At 35.9% G+C, this 19,462-nt stretch overlaps 2 protein-coding genes across 3 annotated transcripts in view; both read right to left on the reverse strand.

Annotated features, from left to right (window-relative positions):
- Positions 1 to 10,385, reverse strand: part of sh2b3 (SH2B adaptor protein 3) — a 34,255-nt gene extending 23,870 nt beyond the window's left edge. Inside the window, exon 1 of the mRNA XM_059549534.1 lies at positions 10,254 to 10,385. The gene's annotated coding sequence lies outside the window, so the exon portion shown is untranslated. The remainder of the gene's footprint in view (positions 1 to 10,253) is intronic.
- A 3,115-nt stretch (positions 10,386 to 13,500) lies between these two features.
- pheta1 (PH domain containing endocytic trafficking adaptor 1) lies at positions 13,501 to 17,432 on the reverse strand. Of its 2 annotated transcripts, none has more exons than XM_059549536.1 (3): positions 17,387 to 17,432; positions 15,674 to 15,768; positions 13,501 to 14,316 (listed from the first exon to the last, which is right to left on the reverse strand). In XM_059549536.1, the coding sequence occupies exon 3, from the start codon at positions 14,306 to 14,308 to the stop codon at positions 13,520 to 13,522; it is 789 nt and encodes a 262-aa protein (XP_059405519.1). In that variant the 5' UTR covers positions 14,309 to 14,316; positions 15,674 to 15,768; positions 17,387 to 17,432; the 3' UTR covers positions 13,501 to 13,519. The 2 variants fall into 2 exon arrangements, with proteins under 2 accessions (XP_059405519.1, XP_059405520.1); XM_059549537.1 differs by lacking the exon at positions 17,387 to 17,432 and adding an exon at positions 17,231 to 17,368.
- Between the last annotated feature and the right edge of the window lie 2,030 nt (positions 17,433 to 19,462).

Consider the following 19,462-nt stretch of genomic DNA (forward strand, 5'->3'; position numbering starts at 1 on the left):
AACAAAAATATACATTATTCCTTTTTATAAACTATGCTTACATGCAAACTAATTATATGTTTATAAATGGATTGTTGGCTAAATTGGATTGAAAAGTCTACATATAAACTCCACAAACAATTCATCTGAGCTTGAATCAAATGAAATTACAAACAAGCTGAGGGGTGTTGAAGAACTCGCAAAAAAACACAACTAAGAACGCAAACCCTCTTTTAACATTAAAAAAACTACTGTCAGGATTTACTAAAAACATGCAGTGAGAAATTAGCACTTAAAAGCATGGTCTGCGGCTGCCTTTATTGCATATACTTTTGTAGGAGTTTGCCCTCCAGAAAAAAAATTATGGGAGGAGATTATGTAGATGAATCACGCAACCTCATTTACCAAAGTTTGCGGTAGTCAATTCACTGATATTTGCACCCCCCCAAAAGCAAGTCTTAGCAATTTGAGCCCATGTTATTAGTAGATTAAATGTACCTTATTATCATCGGCTGTGCTGTTCTTTATTTTGTGCATTTTCAGTAAATCACCTGCAGAACTTTCTACTCCCAGTGGTGCTTTTATAGGACTGCGCCCTCACGCTTATTTGCCTTTTTAAACAAATCCAGCCCTTAATATACCTAACTGGAAAAATTTAGCCGAAATAAATCTTTGAATCCGAGTACTTTCCCAACTGGCTTCAAAAAAGTTGTGTGCATGTGTAGTGCCATGATGTATGTTTATGTGTATCTTACAAATGTGTGCATGTTTACAGGGGACTGGGCATAATTCTATCTTCTGGTGAAACTACAGACTTCTTTCGTGACATACGTGGAACTTCTCCAATCAACCAATAAAAGGAAAATCCGTCCTACATTTTATTCAATAATCCTTTATCATATACGTCACAAAAAAGATAAGATCCTTCGTTACTATTGTATTGACCAATCAGCATCAAAGAGATCGCTTTTTTTCTATTCTAGAATGCATGAACAATTCATCTCTTTGATTGCGCAGTGCATCTACTTAGGAATCTGTGTACCGAAACTGTTCATTGAACCCAACTTTCTATGAACACTAACATAGCGTATCAGTTTAGCTCATCACCACATCGCTGACGGCATCTTTCGAACTCAGCTGGTACGATACGGATTCTTCACTTTTACTCACTCATTCATTCAGCTCTCCAGTACAGGAAGAGAGTGACTAATATCACTCAGGCTGCTTTATTACATGCCTCAGGTCAGAGGCAGAAATATCTGTGAGGACATCTTTGATGTGAAGAGGAAGACTGAGGAAGTTGAAAGTGTCAAAGGCATCTGATACGAGTCACCGACGGGCCCGCGGTTCTCGATGCGGAATCAGCTCGTGAACGTGTGCAGTCAATCCACGCATGGTGCAAAACCACCTTCAGAATCAGATCACAGTTGCCATTCGCAGCCAGGGGAAATTTTCATTTGATCAAAAGATTAAAAAAATCTGCACACGGGCTGCACCAGACGTGTTGCGACACAACTGGAACCAATCTCCCCATTCTCGTTCCCCACATCCTCATTTACCAGCGCATGGCCTTCTCGGACGCCTGTGAACGTTTAACTCTGCGTGAGAAGTAAATGCGTTCTTAAAGTTCTGTTGGAAGCCCTGAAGCATGACAAAATGAAGGTTTAGTGTTTGAAGAAAGCAATAGATCAGAAAAACCACAACACTCGCATAGAGAGAAAAAAAGAGGAGGGGGCCATTCTATAGACAGCATGACGCGCACTGCTGTCTTATAGGGTGACAGGAAGCTTTAACCTACACAGGGAGAGGAACACCCATCACACATATAGCAGTTTTCTTTGGAGTGCAAAGCGAAACACTTTTTGACACGATGACCAAAACTGTGCGCAAACATCTTTAAGATGTGTTGCTGGTGCGGTGGTTTGTGCACAAGGAATGGTTTGCTCAAAAATGCAAATTCTGGCATCACGACCAACGTCAGAAACCATCACAGTTTGACTCATTTTACAACAGTATATATCACAACAGTTATTTGATGGAAATCAAACCTAAATGGTTTTATATATTAAATAGCCAATGTTTTGGTAATGCATAGAGTAAATTTTTTAACAAATGACAATTACAGGTTATTTTCTGCTATAATTTTTAAGCATTTTAGCATTGAAAATTAAGCATTCATTTTATGTGCACAAACCAAATGCAGGATTAAAAATGCAGGATGCATGAAAATGTAATGGAAGATTTTGGCATAAATATACCCTATTGTCATTGCAAAACCATTTTTCTAGAATTTCTGTTTGAGGCACGAATCAAAATCAAATAGATTTCCGGTGGGGAAAAAAAAAAAAAAAAAAAAAAAAAAAAAAAAGAGTAATTTTTTTGCCATCATTTATATTCCCTCTTGTCATTGCAAACCTGGTGTTCTTTCACCAAATACAAATTCAACTTTTGTGTTCCACAAATCATGCAGTAATGTTCTACTTCATCAACCAGCAAGACTTTCTTGGTCAGCCAGCACCAGACTAGCATCTAACCAGCCTGGGAAGTCATAAGCTGATGTTTTCAGCATAATGCATTACATGCGTGGTGTTTACAGCACAGGCAGTCCCGCGGAGCGCGTGCTCTCGCCTCACGCACTCGTGCTGTTGTTCAGTGCACATGCCGTGAGACGTGGTCCCGCCCCCTGCGCTGGCCCCCGGGTGTTCGTTCTATCAGTGATCATCCGGCCCATTAATGACTCAGCAACCTCCAAACAGACTAACATCACTTCCTCTCTGGCGTCTCTTTTTCCCTTCCTCATCCCTCACGTGCATGCAAGTTCAATTCCCTTTCTTGCAATAACCCATCATTCTGCTTTCTTTTCATCTCCACTGCACTATTGCACCACCAATCTTTAAACCTCCACTTACGCAGCCACTTCATTGTTCTCATACTTTAAACCCATTTCCTGTTTCACACCATTAGCTTATTCATTTCACACACTAATCTTTTCCTCTCTCCATATACTTTTCACTTTGTAGCCTTTACAACCCCAGTAATGCTGTTTCTGGGCTTAAATATAAGTCTTTTAAATTGTTTTACAACAGTTTAATATAATATAGTTATTTTTACATAAAAACCAGTTTTTTTCAAATTAAATAATCATGTGGTAACACCAATGTTTCTGATAATTCACTGAATTAAATATTTTCATTTGGCTATTTTACATTTGTATTTGGAACATGATGGATGCAAACCAAAAAAAAAAATAATAATTATATATATATATATATATATATATATATAAAATAATTATTCATTATCATCATATAGTGTTCCTGTAGCTCAATTGGTAGAGGTTGGGGGTTTGATTCCCCCGGGAATACATGATAGGTAAAAATTGATAGCCTGAATGCACTGTAAGTCGCTTTGGATAAAAGCGTCTGCTAAATGCATCAATTAAATTTTTTAAATATATATCACCATTACTCAGTGCAAACGAACAGGGCCATTCACACCAAATGCATTAAAATACACATTGTATCATATACATATAATAAATTTTTTTTAGAAAGCTTTACCATACGAAAGACAAATGGTGCAAGGTGTGAGCACAATGGTCAATTAAGTCCATACAGTGCATGTTTTACACAGAAAACAATGCAAAAGCAGTACAGTGGAATCTAAAAACATGTTCTGTATGAACGGTCACTAAGTCTGGCATCAGTACAAATGCAGCTTCATGATATACAAAATATGATTTCAAAACTGCATTAAAAACATTGAATAAAAGTCTCTAACACTTGGGAGTCATCACCATGATTGACTGCTGCGGTTGGTTGCCATGCCATTGCTATGTGGTTTTTAAGGTGCCCTGATTGTTTTTAGTCGTTGCTCCTGTATGTAATTTTTTATTGTTGATAAATCTAATAATGCAAGAACTACCACTTTCCATATCACCAAAAGTATCTGCTAGTATTTTTTTAAAGAAACAATTATATAGGCTACAAGTACACACAGGTTATAAGGATTATTAAAGTATTCTGAGTCCATGAAAAATCACGAAGACTTGTAACTTTACTGTTATAATGTGAAAGAGATTAACATAATATCATGGTTTTGACATTTCAGATTAATTTTTTTTTTTTAATTTAATAAATTTCTTAAAATGAAAATTTTTACTTTTTTCATCCTCATGCCCACCCCCCAAAAGATTCCTTCAAACCATTGATATCAAACATAAATCTGAGCTAATGTATTTGTGGATGTTTAACAGATATCATGGACAAAAGGAACCATTACAAATCCACTGCTCTATTAACATTAACCGTCTCGAACACACACACACACACACCATTTAGAATCATCATTCAAGCTCAACACTTCTTCAGCTTAGTGCACTGGTGTAATTTCCGTGCTTTGTATTCCAGTTCGTCTTTAAATCCATTACATCTGCAACCTCTAATTTCCCGGCTGGGGTCTTTGGAAGCTCGGCACACAGAGCGAGTTTCCTGTACTGTAGGGTCGTGATAATAAAAGCAGTACCCAGATGATACCGAGTCTCAGAAACTGATTTCAAACACGTAATTTTGCTGAATCAGAGAAAATGCAAACCTCATGTCTGCTTCCTCCTTATGACTCGACGAGAGCGTGCAAAAAACACTGAACGAACACTTCACACAAACATGAGAACATAATAACGAGACACAAAAATAAAGAGTGTGGGAAGCAGACAGGCAGTGGGCTTATTCACAGAGACAGGAAACCCTGCCCTGCCTTAGTGACCACTTTCTTATACACACACACACACACACACACACACACACACACTATTCACTCGCAGATATGAACACTGACTTCAAGGTTTTAGGCGTGACAGGTCTGTTAGTTAAAGCAAAACTTAAATAAGTCGTTAAGGTGGGGTCGAGATCACAGGACAAAATCACTGAAGGACAAGACCATATCTTTACATTTAAAAATGGGCTTCCAGTAATTTTGAGTAATCATTTACAGAATTAATAACGCCCCCTGATTTGGTAATGACATTATGAAGGATATCCCTTCCTATTCTCACCATCAGAGCAATTCATGCTTGTAGTTCCACCATTTTTTTGGAAGTGCGCGTGCAACTAACCTTGCTAAATTTATCAACCATAGCCACATTACTGTAAATGAAAACAGATGAATGAAACAAAGCCAGACACGTTACCTATTTTTTTTTACTTTTTAAAAAGGCATTCATGGCGTGAGATGCTGAAAAACAGCGAGGCCCACCTCAAAGATGCACAAACAAGTCAAGTGTTAAAATCTACCTCGGCCAGACCAACAAACCTGACTGTAAAAGTGATCACTAGGGAAGGAAAGATGGTGTTAAAGAAGCTATAAGTAATTTGTCTGTAGTAAAGCATAAAAATATAATACATCTGAAGATATTTATATTATTTACATTTCCATGTCGGAATGTCTGTTTTTGTTTTGGTCTGTGGGGTTTCGCCTGCTGCCAATTTACCCAACAGGATTTTAGGACACCCTGGGTTGCCAGCTGGCAGAAAATACATCATATTACAGCCGTGGTAGCCAACAAATTAACTGGGTTAGATATCCCAGATTCTACCCGAATAAAAAGCCTCAGCATCCTTCTAAAAAGCACTATGACCGGAGGCATATTAAAATGCAAAAAAAAATTTCATTATCAACATGCAGTGTAAAACTCGTCAAGTTCCATTGTCAGTTCTGATCATTCCTGCTGGATGTCCTCAATCTGGCAACATCTGGCCACATAAACATCAAGTCTGAGGAGGAGGGAGTGGGAGAAACAACTTTCTCCAATAATTTGTATCTGGGCTGTAGTACTCATTTCAACCACTGGCTGTCAATGTACATACTTTGAATTGAATTAATCTTTATTTCGAATAATTCATAAAATTATAATAAAAAAAATAAATTAATATAAAATAAAATGACAGCAATTCATAAGAAATATCCATATAAATAAACAAACATGAATAACATAAGCGTTAAGCTTATGTTCAATGATTTTAAATAAAACAAACAAACAATACTTTAAATCCTAAAAACACACTTTTAATATGCCTTTAATCATTTACTTTTCTTTGCCACAATATAGTCTAGGATAAAAAAAAATGGATTTTTCCCATCACAATATTAATATATGCAATTAATTATGATAAATTTGATTAATTCATCAGCATACCATGCGAGCAGTTCAATAATGTTTTTAAAAATTAAAGAAGTTAACATTGGAGGAATGATTGGCTAACAGCCAGAGCAGCAGGATATGAAAAAGAAGGGGCTCTTGGGATTGTTTCCCCTTTTCCTCCATTGCGTATGTGTGCGTTCACGTCACATTTCCGTTGACCTAGCTGGCAAAAAAAGTCCAGACATTGTTTATGCCCACCATTTCACCAGCATGCATTCTCACACACATTATTTTTTTGAAAATCAGAAAAGAAGAATATTTTTTCAGGGTAGTGAAAAAATATAAACAAACATTTTAAAATTTTGTATACGTTTTTATAAAAAAAATTTGGCCATGCAAAAAAAATCACAGTCACAATGCTAGGGTGTTTGAAGGTGGTTACTAGGGTTTGCTGGGTGTTTGCTTTCTGACCCAAATCAAAACAGCCCAAAGTCTCCATGATATTCTAAGGCCAGATTCACAAAACATCCTTAAGAATGGGCAAAAAGTCGGTGCTAAAAGCCTCGTGGTTAGTATGTCGACATACAGAGCTACTGTGCTCAAGGTGACCCAAGTTCCAAGATCAAGACTTTGCTATAACTACTTCAATAACTACAAAAAGTTATCTTTTTATCCTCACATTGTTACTGTTCCTGGTTAAAAATCACTGGCCACCAAAAAATGCTTACAAATGTCTCATTATGCTATAATATTACCAATTATTGGATCAATCTTTTAATTAGCACAGGTTTTGCATTTCTTTTAGGAGATGACTGATCGTAGGCCTCACTGGTCTGAGATTATTTTCATAAATCCGGCCCCTGGTCCATAAATAATCAAATATGTCTTCCATGTAGGTTCATCATCCTCTGTGTGAAAATCGTAATTCTGATTTTTAGAACCGATTTGAGGTCCATAGCACAAACTACCATAAACTTTGAACACAGCTCTAATTCCAAACGTGAGCAACAGCACTAGTGATGCTTGCTTTAGCACAGAGCACTTATTATACACACTTAGTGGGAGGCATTCCAAAGTGTGCCTTCAAATGAGCAAAAACACATTACAACACCTCAGTGGCACTCAACGATGTCTGTGCATCTCCTAGACAAATTTTCAGCGTCTCCAAACACACAATGACAGCATTCTTGACTCGACCGCAACCATGATACAAAGCTACTTTGTAATTTTCTCAATAGCCATTCTTTCTCTCCCTGACACCAGCATGCACAAAAAAACAAACAAGAGGGCAGAAAAGTGCATAAACTGAGGCTTTGCGCCCTTTTATGAGGCTGCACAGCCTGAGGAGGTTGATCAAAAGGAAGTGCGTGCACACACACACACACAACAAAAGAAATGCGCTACTCTGAGCATATAAGGCTCCTTCGACCATATCACACAGTCACATCGCGACACACTGTTCCCCTATGGGTGGGAGTCGAGGGGCCAGCGAGTGTGGGAATGAGGGGATTCTTACAGTCTGAGATGAACACATGATGCAACGGAATCCCCTGTTCTATATGTGAACATGTGGCATCAGCACTTCTCTGTACTCGGCTGTACATTTGAAAGATCTAAGAAAGGTTTAGTTTGTATACACCCAACGTCTAGACACAAAAAGCTGAAACTGTACTGATGCATGTTATAAATATCACACATGGTCTAAACTTAACACTCGCAAAAGTCCAAATGAGAGTATCATCTTTAATAACCACCATTAGAAAAAGAACAGTGCATGGTTTATTTTTTAGTTTCGGCTGCTTGACACAAAAAAGCTATATTTAAGGAAGCTAAGGGGCTGTTAACATGACAATGTTTTCAGTCAAAAACTGGAAACTTTTTTTTCATTCTGCCCGATCATTTACACGACGCGTTTAAGTGCAAGTTTTTGAAAATGGCACCGCTATCGTTTCTGTGTAAACATGATCCAATACGGGAATCTTTGAAAATGGTAACATCATGCGCATGTGTAGTACTTATTACATATGTAGACATCTACAGTAAGTGTTGATTTTAAAGGCAAGTGCGAACAAACATACATGACAATGGCGGAGTACATGATACTGTTGTTGCTGCTCAAGAGTTTGCTAACGATTCTTCAGTAAAGTGTGGATTTACTTCACCAATATTACAACCAACAGCAGAGACGCATCATTTATATCATATAATCGTCACTTTCCTATAGGTACTGTTTACTAACAAGGTGACAGCGCCAACTACAGGTCTGGCATACATAATACAGAGTTTTTGCCCATTTTCGCTGATGTGTAAACACAAATCGTTTTGAAACCATTATCGTGTACACAAAACTTTTTAAAACCGCAAGGGAAAAAACGTACAGTTTTTGACTACATCGTTGTCATGTAGCCTTAATGGCTCTAATGTTAAAAGGACACTAATACATGCAAAACACATTTTTGTGTGCTGTTACAAATATTTTCTGCAAGTTACTTGTTTTTTTTTCCAGGCCAGGTGTAGTAAAAAGTTAACTCTGGACTCTGATCATGTCAATAAAGTGTACTAAATGTTTAAAAAGTACAAAATAATCAGCTAATGAATTTTGCATCAGAATTAGTCTGAAAGATTTACAAACTGGATTTGTTGTCAGATTTATAAGGGTACTAATCAATGTATTTAACAAAGTTTGTTTTGATTATTGTGGTATAATCTAATCTATTAATATCTCATATGAACCCGCCTCTAATCAAAATGTGTTGGGTCACTATATAAGCACTTCCTGTCTAAATAGGCATCTACAGAATAAGCTGCGATATGGACCAGACTTATGCCCTTTAGTCAAAGGTAAAGGTTTGGTTATGTGAGATTTATTTGTTTATTTAGAAGTTGATTATCTGGTTATGAGCAATAAATACTATTTATATGAAATGGTTTGCATTGTTTTTTTTGACTGTACAATTAAAAGAAGTGATTGTTCCTACTGAACTTGATAATATATAATAAATGTTCAATATTTTTCTGAAAAATATACACAAGTATGTATACATACATACACATTATATGAACATAATATACACAACACACATAGGCCTACATATATTACGTAAAAAAAAAAACTTATTTTGGATGCGATTAATTGATAAACATCCAGAAACCCAGATGATGAAATCATATTTGGTGTGAGGTCATTTGCATACACATGTTCACGAGCCCTTTTCACATGTGCATGCAATTTAGTGTATCTCATATTATTATTATTATTATTATTATAACAAAATAAATCATAAACTGAAATAAGAGCAGTAGTTTGATACAGACAATAAAAAGCACATTTGACACAAACTTACGAGCCCCTTTTCATGTGTATGCAAATAAGCTTGTCATTTTATAATTTTATAATTATTATTAAAAAAAATCATAAACTTGAGTAAAAGCAGCGTTTCCAGTCGCCTAGAAAGCACATCTACATAAAGTCATGCATACAATTTCACGAGTCTATTTCAAGTGAGTATGCAAATGAGCTCGCTTTACATTATTATTAGGCTATTATTATTTATAATAAATAATAACAACGTATATGGTGTTTTAAAAAAAAATTACGTAATCGCCGGCCTTAAATCGATCACATTAAGAAACTTCTGAGCGGGCGTCAACGCATGAGCACGTGCAGTTAAAAAAAAAAAAATTATTCTTAAAATAATTTTGCCATGCTTTCTTTAATCGCCCGTTCGAAATGACGCAAATTCTAAGAAACCGTACGTAATTCACGTATCTTTCGGACCGAGCCAGACGCGCGCTGTTAAACTGCGTGATCCCTTTAAACGTTCTTCAGCCCCTCGCATGCCAGAGTCAAGTTCATTATAACTTTGCGAGCGCATAACCTCAACACTCATTATGAGTTACACGAAACAATGAATGCACAAGCCCAACTTCAAAATAATTCCTGCGGTGTCATAACTGCTGGAGAGCAGAGACGGGAGACCCCCCTCGACTCCGCGTTATCTGCGCTGACCAACAAACTTCTGGCCCGAAAGAGTCGGGATTAAATGTATCTCACAGTTAACCTTGTGCTGAACCCCGTTAAACACATTTACGTGCTGCCAGAGAGAGCCGTGATCAATGATTAAACATGACTTGCCTGCCAGCCGTGATGTCCGTTACTTTCTCTGTCATGTTGGATGCGCGCAACAGCCCTGCGTAAACTTTCAGGAAGGAAAAAACACACACACAAACTTTCCATGGACACAGCGACAACAAGCGACTAAAATCCTTGATGTGGAGAGACATCTGAACTTCCGGCAAAATAAAAGCCCCATTTCGTTTGAGAAGCCAGCCATGTGGTGTCTGTAACCTTCTTAATTATTATTATCTCTATATACGATATACGTTATATTTCACAACAGAAAATAGTATAATTATATATATTTTTATAAATTATAAACTTTTTTTGTCTTTCACTAAAGTCAGTTACTAATAGCTCATACAAATTACACTCATAATGATTGTAAATTGTAAAGAAATAAGTGTTTACAATAGTTGGAAGTATAGCAATTGACATAACCGAAAATCTTAATTTAATGTAGCGCTTTGGGACTTTTATTTTAAAAACAGGTTCAAGTTTAGTACTTACTTTGTGGCTTCACGTGATACATTTTGTAGGTTCCTTCGGCAATTGTGTGATGTCCATTTAAAGCGTTACTAGTATAAAATTGTATGAAAATGTATGTAATCTTCAAACTCCACAGTAGTACAATCCACACTAAACTTAATGTTTACTTTCATGTCCTTGTAAAAGGAAGAGCAATGAGAGGAATGTTAAAGTGTACGTTTCATGGTTTATTTTTTATTATGCACATCACAACATATTAAAGAAATGTACAGGAAATTTGACTACGGTGTGTTTCAGAAAAGCGTCTCAATCCGTACATTGAGATTACTAACTAATGCAATGACAGGATCCGTGAATGAATCCTTCAATACTCAGTAATACAGAGCCATCGTGTGGTAAGACTGTGGGCCTTCACGATTTGATTAAAAAACGACAACAACAACAACAAAAAACTTTATGAGGATGCTCATCTTTATTTAAGTCATTTGAAAACATTAAACATACATTCTTGTTTCCTTCAAATATAATATTCTACCCAATGCCAGTTACAAAGCCCATTTTGACAAAACATTCAGATCTGGTTATTGCAATACAACCTTATTCAGCAACAAGTTAACTTTGTTGCAGTTGTTGTCATTTTACTATCAGTACCTGGTTAATACACAAGCTGTTTATCCACATTCAGCTCTTATTTGCTGGCGTATTTGCATTGTGGAATCTAACACAGTGTTTTAGATGAAATCTGAAGGCACTGCGGTTGGACAGCCATGCACGCATCCCATTTAGTGTCACTATAGGTTAAATCTCCCCACATATGATTATAGGATTGCACACAATTTGTACCATTAAATTGCACTTACAAAAGCCATTAATAAGCTGTCTGTATATATTGTATAACATATTAAATGTTGGTCACAGTATGATGAATATAATTGGTCAGTTTTAAAAGCAAGGCAGAGCATTAACAAGAGCATTATCATTGGCAAGAATGATGATATATCATAAAGCATAGCAAAGCTTAACCTAAAATTGAATAACAGTGTATTAAAGCTGCTTAGAAAAAAGATCCATCAACAGAAGATTACATGTTAGCTGGCTAGTTAAGACAAGTCCATTGTCTGAGACACTATTAGATGTTTTAAAGTTAGAAATCATTCTGGCAATTATGTTTTTGGCAGGTTGCATTGTAGATCTCCTAAAATACAGCATAAAATTCACTGCCAAAAATCTTGGGATACATCTAACTTTTTATGCTGTTTTTGCTACTTTATACTGTAAAATGATTACAAATTGCCATAGTCCAGCTTTGGCACTGTAATACTTAACATTCAATGGTCTGTGAATCTGTAAATCAGGTCTTTTTATCAAGAAAAATATTGTGTAAAAGGAAATTCATGTTGTTATGCAAGTAAGACCTCAATTGAGAGGGAAAAAAAAAATACAAATGAGAAGGAAATGTCTAGTCACTTCAACATAAGGTTCTAGGAAAATCCCCAAATGATTCTAAGTTTGAGGCTTTATAGGAATAGTTCATCCAAAAAAAGGAAACATCATAATCATTTACTCATTCTCATGTCGTTCCAAACCAGTGTCACTTTCTTGCTTTAATGAACACAAAAGAAGAATCCAGAATGCTCTTTTTTTAATTTACAATAGGGACTGAGACTGTCAAGTTCCAAAAATAACTTAAATCACCTTAAATATAGTCTTTACAGCCCATGCACCGAATCTTGTATTGTTTTTAGTATTGTAAAGTCATAAATCTTTGTGTGCCAAATTTGAATTTTTTTTTCACTTAAAATCAAAACACATGATGCTAGATTTAATGTCATGGAGATGTCAGAACCAATGTTTAACATCATAACGTGCAAAACATGCAAAAACACAAATGTTCGGCTTGTCCTAACACAAAGCTATTATATCGCTTTGTAAGCACACGAGTCAATTAGACAAGTTTTATGATTCTTTTTTTTGTCATTTTTTAGTGTCAAATGTAGCATTACTTCACTTGCTTACCAATGGATTCTCTGCAGTGAATGGGTGCCGTCAGAATGAAGGTCCAAACAGCTGATAAAACCTCACAATAATCCACAAGTAAAATTCATCTTGTCTGAATGAGGAGAGAAAAATGCACATATTAAGCACCATTTACACGTGAAAACCATCCAAAACAATTGTAAAAAATGCATCGGTGGCTTTTGATGTGAGAGGACAACAGGGGAGTATTTTTATGGATTATGGACTTGGATATTTATTTGGATTTTATTTTTTTCTTACAAACTTTACACTTCACAAGATCTTAGTGTGGATTATTGTGATGTTTTTATCAGCTGTTTGCACTCTCATTCTGACGGCACCCATTCACTGCAGCGGATCCACTGGTGAGGAAATGATGGAATGCTACATTTCTTCAAACCTCTTCTTATGAAGAAACAAACTCATCTTCATCTTAGATGGAATGAGGGGAGTACATTTTCAGCATACTTTCATTTTTTTAAAACAATGAAAAACACTGCACTTGCTTTCAAAAGATTGCACTATTGCTGTTTCTCTATTTACTTTTGCTGTTTACTTTGTCACACTGTTGCATACGACTGATAAAACATTTATTGTACTTTCCTGTATTTAAAAACTATCTGGAATTTGGAAAGACATGAGGGTGAGTAAATGATGTCAGGAGGTTCCTTTAAAAAATGGCTTGGTCTTGTTTAACGAAATTAACAACAAATCAGTAACAGTGGACGAGTGATTATCATTCTAATGCTCTCGTTGCATGTCGTGTGTGCGGATGTCATTCACTGGCTCTGCAGCCATTCTGTTCTCAGTTCAGCCACCTCTTGGCCGTACCAGTCGTGTAGTTTGGAGAAGCAGCCTGTGCCGGGTGAAACAGGGCTCTCGGGTGACCCACTGCTGGGTTTCCTCCGCGGAGGTACCGGGGGTGGTTTGACTCCATCCCCCCTCCCACAACAGTCCCCTTCCCAGACGCAGCCCTCGCTGACACCGTTTGGCAAGCTGGTGGGTTTACTCCAAGACACCCCGTTTTCTCTGCTAGACACCCCTTCCTGCGAAGGCCCTGTAATTTCGGCATTCTGTAGTGAAAAGGTTGAGGGGGGGGAGCTTGTTGCTCCTTGCACTTGCGGCTGGTGCTTCTTCAGCTTGTTTTTGGTTTGTGAAGATCTGGCTTCTTCTTGTACCTCCTCCAGCTGCCTCTCCAGCTCCTTCACGACCAGCCGCATGTAGTCGAAACTCGCCCGGGACAGAGCCTTGACCCACGATTCCATAGCAGGCTGATTCTCCGCGGCCATCTTGTAGACCCTCGCTTTGACACAGTCGAATTTAACAGCGAAGGCAAACTCTTCGGATTCAGACTCGCAGAGCTCCACCGTACAGCCTTCCAGGACGATGACGCCAATCGGCTCTCGGCTTTCCCTCTCCTCGAAGTAGAACAGCATGTTACCCTTAAGAATAAACCAGCGGCGGTGGTAGGCCGTGTTCCGTTCCCCTTTCTTAAAGAGGAAGCCTGTCTTGTCTGGAGGAGAGTTGCATGTGGCATAATGCGCCACGCTCTTCTCATTCAACTTCATAATGGTCTCTGAAACAGGAATCAATAAATACATTCACAGCAAATATTAGAGATATACTGATAATATTTAACTTTAATAATATTGATTTAACCCAAGGTCGTATTTTTCTACTTGTTATATCGGGTCTACAAAAAAATCTAAAAGAAATGCTCCTTTATCATAATAATCATAATAATCATTCAATTTTTTATAACTATCAGTTATCAGTCGATGTAAGAGGTTATTAAATACGATATGATTTTAAAACATTTTAATTTGACTATTACAATTTCTTAAAGCCTGTGTCATTAGATTTATTTAGCAGTCCTTCCTCAACTTGTGATAGTGAGAATATTACAAAGATGTTTTCATAACATCTCTGAATGAAACTTGAGTATCAAAATTTGCATAAAGAGTAAACATCAGTTCAAACTGTGAGTTCCAATGAAGCTATACAAAACTGATCCAACAATAAATTTAGGTCAACACTTGACAGTGTTAAAGGAAATGCAATGTACTTCATGTATTAAAATGCTTTATTAAAAATATATACAGGTACATTATTTTTAAAATTGATTTTATCTTGTTTACTTCTTAAAACATCTTGAATCTATTTGCCTACAACGTCTGTTTGATACAATGATGATTCCTCTTATTGAATAAAAAAAACATGCCACTACTGCACAAATACATAAATATTAAGAAATGTCAAACATTGTGGAAAGAATTAACATAGACTACCTTACAAGATTTAAATTTTTTAATTTGTAAAAGATTAACATTATTATGCTCACCATTTATTTAATCAAAAATACAGTAAAGAACAGTACTGTGAAATATTATTACAATTTAAAGTATCTGTTTTCAATTTGAATATATTTTAAATTAATTTCCAGCAGCCACATACAGAGATGATGTATGACCATTACTCTAGTTCCCTTGACAAAAACCAAACAGAATTTTTTAAGCCTAAATACATATATCAGAACATCATAACATACAAATTTTCATGAACTTGCATTTAACTTAACAAAAGAAAAAAATACTTCTGGACTATGGAACCATGCTAAAATATTAAATCATTTCCAAATCATTCTAAAATGCTGACTTGCCACACTAGAACACTTTTCATTGTTATCAAATAGTTTCAGATAATTATTTTAGGATACTTTAAAGAATAGAAAGTTCAGAAGATTCATTTATTTGAAAGAGAAATCTTTAGTAACATTATTATGATGTTACTGTTACTATTTATCAATTTAACACAGACAGTACTTTCTAAATAAAAGTATTAATTTCTTTAAAAAAAAAAAAAAAAAATATATATATATATATATATATATACAAACCCCAAACTTTCAAACCGTAGTGTATATGTAAATTCACCTTTCTTTCAAAGCTCTTCTGTGAACACTTCACGTGTGACCTGCTTCCAACAGTCAATCAAAACACTTGCCGAACACCTCCATCCCATTTCTGATCTAAAATACAGAGCCACACATAGAGTGAAGTCAATGACTGATCTGTCATATATATCAGGACATCCTTCTTCACACATCTGACCTTGTTTAAAACACACAAATTCCTCTTTCTTAAAACAAGCAGAATAAAAAAAGTCTGTGGAAGTGACTAAACTATACATGAATCAGACAGAGCGTCAAAACCATGTGATATGTGACAAATAAAACAATCTTATTAGTGTTACATTTTATTTAATTACATGCATGTGTGTGTAAACACACTTGGCAGTAATGCCCTTTTCTGATTCTGAATACCAGTAGATATAATATTAATATAAAATATATATTAATGACTTTTCCAAGCCTGAAAGTAACTAAAACTCTTATTTTAAAATTCCTTGTTATTCCCATGGCTGTGAAAAGTATGAAATGATACTATGGTATTGCCATCTAATACTATCACTTTACCATGGTATTTTCTGGTAGTACCACTGCACTCCAGGAATAGTCCAGATGATATGTGGATTTTGTTTTTGTATTATTGAAAACAATCTTTTATTGTATTATTGAATAAAATATTAGCTAACTATCATAGAAAGAAAAAATTAGTAGCCATAATACGGACCATTGTAAATGCTTCGATACTGTGATTTTCCTCTCACATTGTTGATTTCACCATTTACTTTTTACCTGAACAGTTTAAGTTGCTGTATGTGGTATAATTGTAATCCTTGATCATCAAAACATAGGGGCAGACATAACATTTTCTGTGTTATCATGTTTGGTTCAGGAGATATGAGACAAAATACATCATTTGGTTATGGCAAAGCAAAATCCTTGCCATGGCCACCACAAAGTGTTTTTGCGATGGCTACATTTCTGAAAATGTTCAGGGCCACAAACTACAGTATACAAGCATCTAAATGCCATGATACAGTAGCCTTTTTAGTAGCCAGTACATGATACATTTTTATCTTTCATTTGCATGTACAACAAAGGAACCAATGAGCACCATGGTAGTATCATGTTTACACAAGTTTTGTGGTATTAAAAATTGTGTTCTTGGAAACAGTTTCAAGGTTTTTTTGTAAACACCATGATACATGAACTTCAATATGACTGTACACGTCAAAATACCATGGTATTACCATCTGATACTGTTCCATGGTCCTGTCAGAGTAAAAACACAGTGTTTAGTGACCCAACCAGCCAACAGAGTCTACTGCAAAAGTGTTATTGATCCTGACAACGTGCGTTCAAAGATAAACATTTAAAAACATATTTACACTACATCTCAAGTGAGCATCAGAATGCTGCAGATACATGCAGTCAGATCTGTAGCACATAAATATGGTTTAACAACGTACAAGGTGTTAAAAGCAAATTAAACATCATCAATCTCATCTATACCCGTAAAGTACGAAAATCATGCATAATAAAGTGCAACGTGTAGAGAAAAGCCAATAGTCATTTCTCGACTCACAGCTCGAGCAGTTTGCTTGCTATTAAACCATCAAATGCAGCCTTGTTTCTAGCGTATAACTGCTAAATCCGTGTTCCAGAGATAAAGAAACTCGTAAAGAGAAAGGTTTAAGAGATCTAGTACGTCGTTTCGAAATTATATCGACATTAAACCTGCCTTTTGAGCGTGATATTGGATAGTTTTCCTCCCTTCTTTCTTCCTTTCCTGACTGACGATCACGTGACGCTGCATGACTCTCTAGTAACAGCAGATCTGCGCGCGCTCACGCGAGCATATATTCACACAATGGGTCTCACGCTCTTCTTACATATTGAAACTTAAGTTCAAGAGTGGATACGTGATTATATATGTACATTTAGATTATATGAATTACGTTTGGTCATAACTGACAAAAATACTTGAGTAGTACATGGTGCAGTGATGGTAATGCACGTAAATACATTTTATCGCACTCAAAGGATACCATGGTGTATATTTATAACCATGATATGAAAGGTTTTTATCAGTAGTTTATAATAGGCTACTGTGCTTCAAAATACAACCTGCCATTTACAACCATACCGTATTTCACAGTACCATAACTGTACCATGTATAAAGAATATGACCACGGTTTTAAGACCATGAGACAAGTTTTTCAACACTTTTAGAGCCCAACACAAATTAATACATCATCTATTCATTTGGAGTTCAGTGACTGAGTCCACAGCCAAACCAAAGTCAAACATTCAATGTAGGATTGGCAAAAAAAAAAGAAACAAGAAAAGAAATATATATGTACATACACACACACACACACACACACACACACATTTATAGGTAGATACTATAATATAAACACTACTCATATGTAGAAAAATAAAATAATATTCAGAATAAGTACAACACATTAACACCACTGATACAGCAAAATCTGTATTTATTATGGAAAATAAGAAAGATGATGAAAGAAAGCCTTTCTTAGTCCCCAATATATTACTATACATACAGTATCTATTCTGCTTATGTAATGTACATGAAGGACACATACAGAGAGTAAAAAGTTTTGAATGAAAGACAGTTATTGAATTCTAAGTGATAAAAGAAGGTACATTTTATTTCACTTGAAACAAAACCACACTCACATTATCACGCATTCGCACGAACATGCACTCTTGGTCTCTAAATATGTAGTGAAAAGCAAACTCTGATCAATTATAAAAAAAAATTGCCTCAGGCTCACTTCAGCAAAGGCTTCTGGGAGATTACGTTTTAGTGGTTGCCCTTCCTACCACCACCATTCAATCGAAATCCCAGTGCTATTGGAGGACTCCTCAAAACGTCCTGCACAGCCAAGCCTTTCAGCAGCCAAACAATAAAACTTCTCCTATACATTTGAAGACAATTTCTGAAATACAGTAAACACAAACGGCCCACATCTGGAAATCTGAAATCCATGCGGGCCAGATGTGGGCCGAAACTGCTTGCTGTCTGGGAGAAAAGGAATGAAGAAACTAGTACACAATGATGAAAAAAGATGGAAATATCAGATCTTGGTTACATCATAGTACACCAAATGTTTTTTTGGTGCTACACTCATCCACAAACACTTGCTAAATACATTAAACGGCATTAATAAAACATAAAAGTGGATTAAAAGAAATAAATAAAAATGTGCTTTGAATAATTTTAAACTTACATACATATTCCCCCATTAATCATGTGCCTTCTACAGAGATCGAAGATTGAATGGATCTCTACACTATTAATATTTTTGGTCCTGTATGTCCTCAGTCAGACTTACCGGTAGTTAATTTAGATAAAACAACAATGCAATTGTAGCAATTGTTTTCCTCTGCAGTGAATGGGTGCTGTCAGAATGAGAGTCCAAACAGCTGATAATGACGTCATAATATCCATCAATTGACATGTTGTGAAGCAAAAATTTATTTTTGGCAAAAAAACAACAACAACACACACACACACACACACAAAAATCATTAAAGAGTTTATAACTTAAACAGATGTTTCAGGCTAAAATATGAATCCTCTATCTATAATATTGCTTTTTTTTCTGTGAATTATTGCGATATCAGATGTTTGGACTCTCATTCTGACGACACCCATTCACTGCAAAGGATTCAGCAATTGATGTAATGCTAAATTTCCCCAAATCTGTTCCCATGAAGAAACAAACACATATACGTTTTGGATTGTCGGCAGGTGAGTAAATGTTCATCAAATTTTCGTTTCTG

Source organism: Carassius carassius, chromosome 5 (genome assembly GCF_963082965.1).
Source record: "Carassius carassius chromosome 5, fCarCar2.1, whole genome shotgun sequence".
Taxonomy (NCBI): domain Eukaryota; kingdom Metazoa; phylum Chordata; class Actinopteri; order Cypriniformes; family Cyprinidae; genus Carassius; species Carassius carassius.

Coding starts and splice junctions, on each gene's coding strand:
- pheta1 (XM_059549536.1), bottom strand. CDS start 14,308: ATGAAGTTGAATGAGAAGAGCGTGGCGCATTATGCCACATGCAACTCT.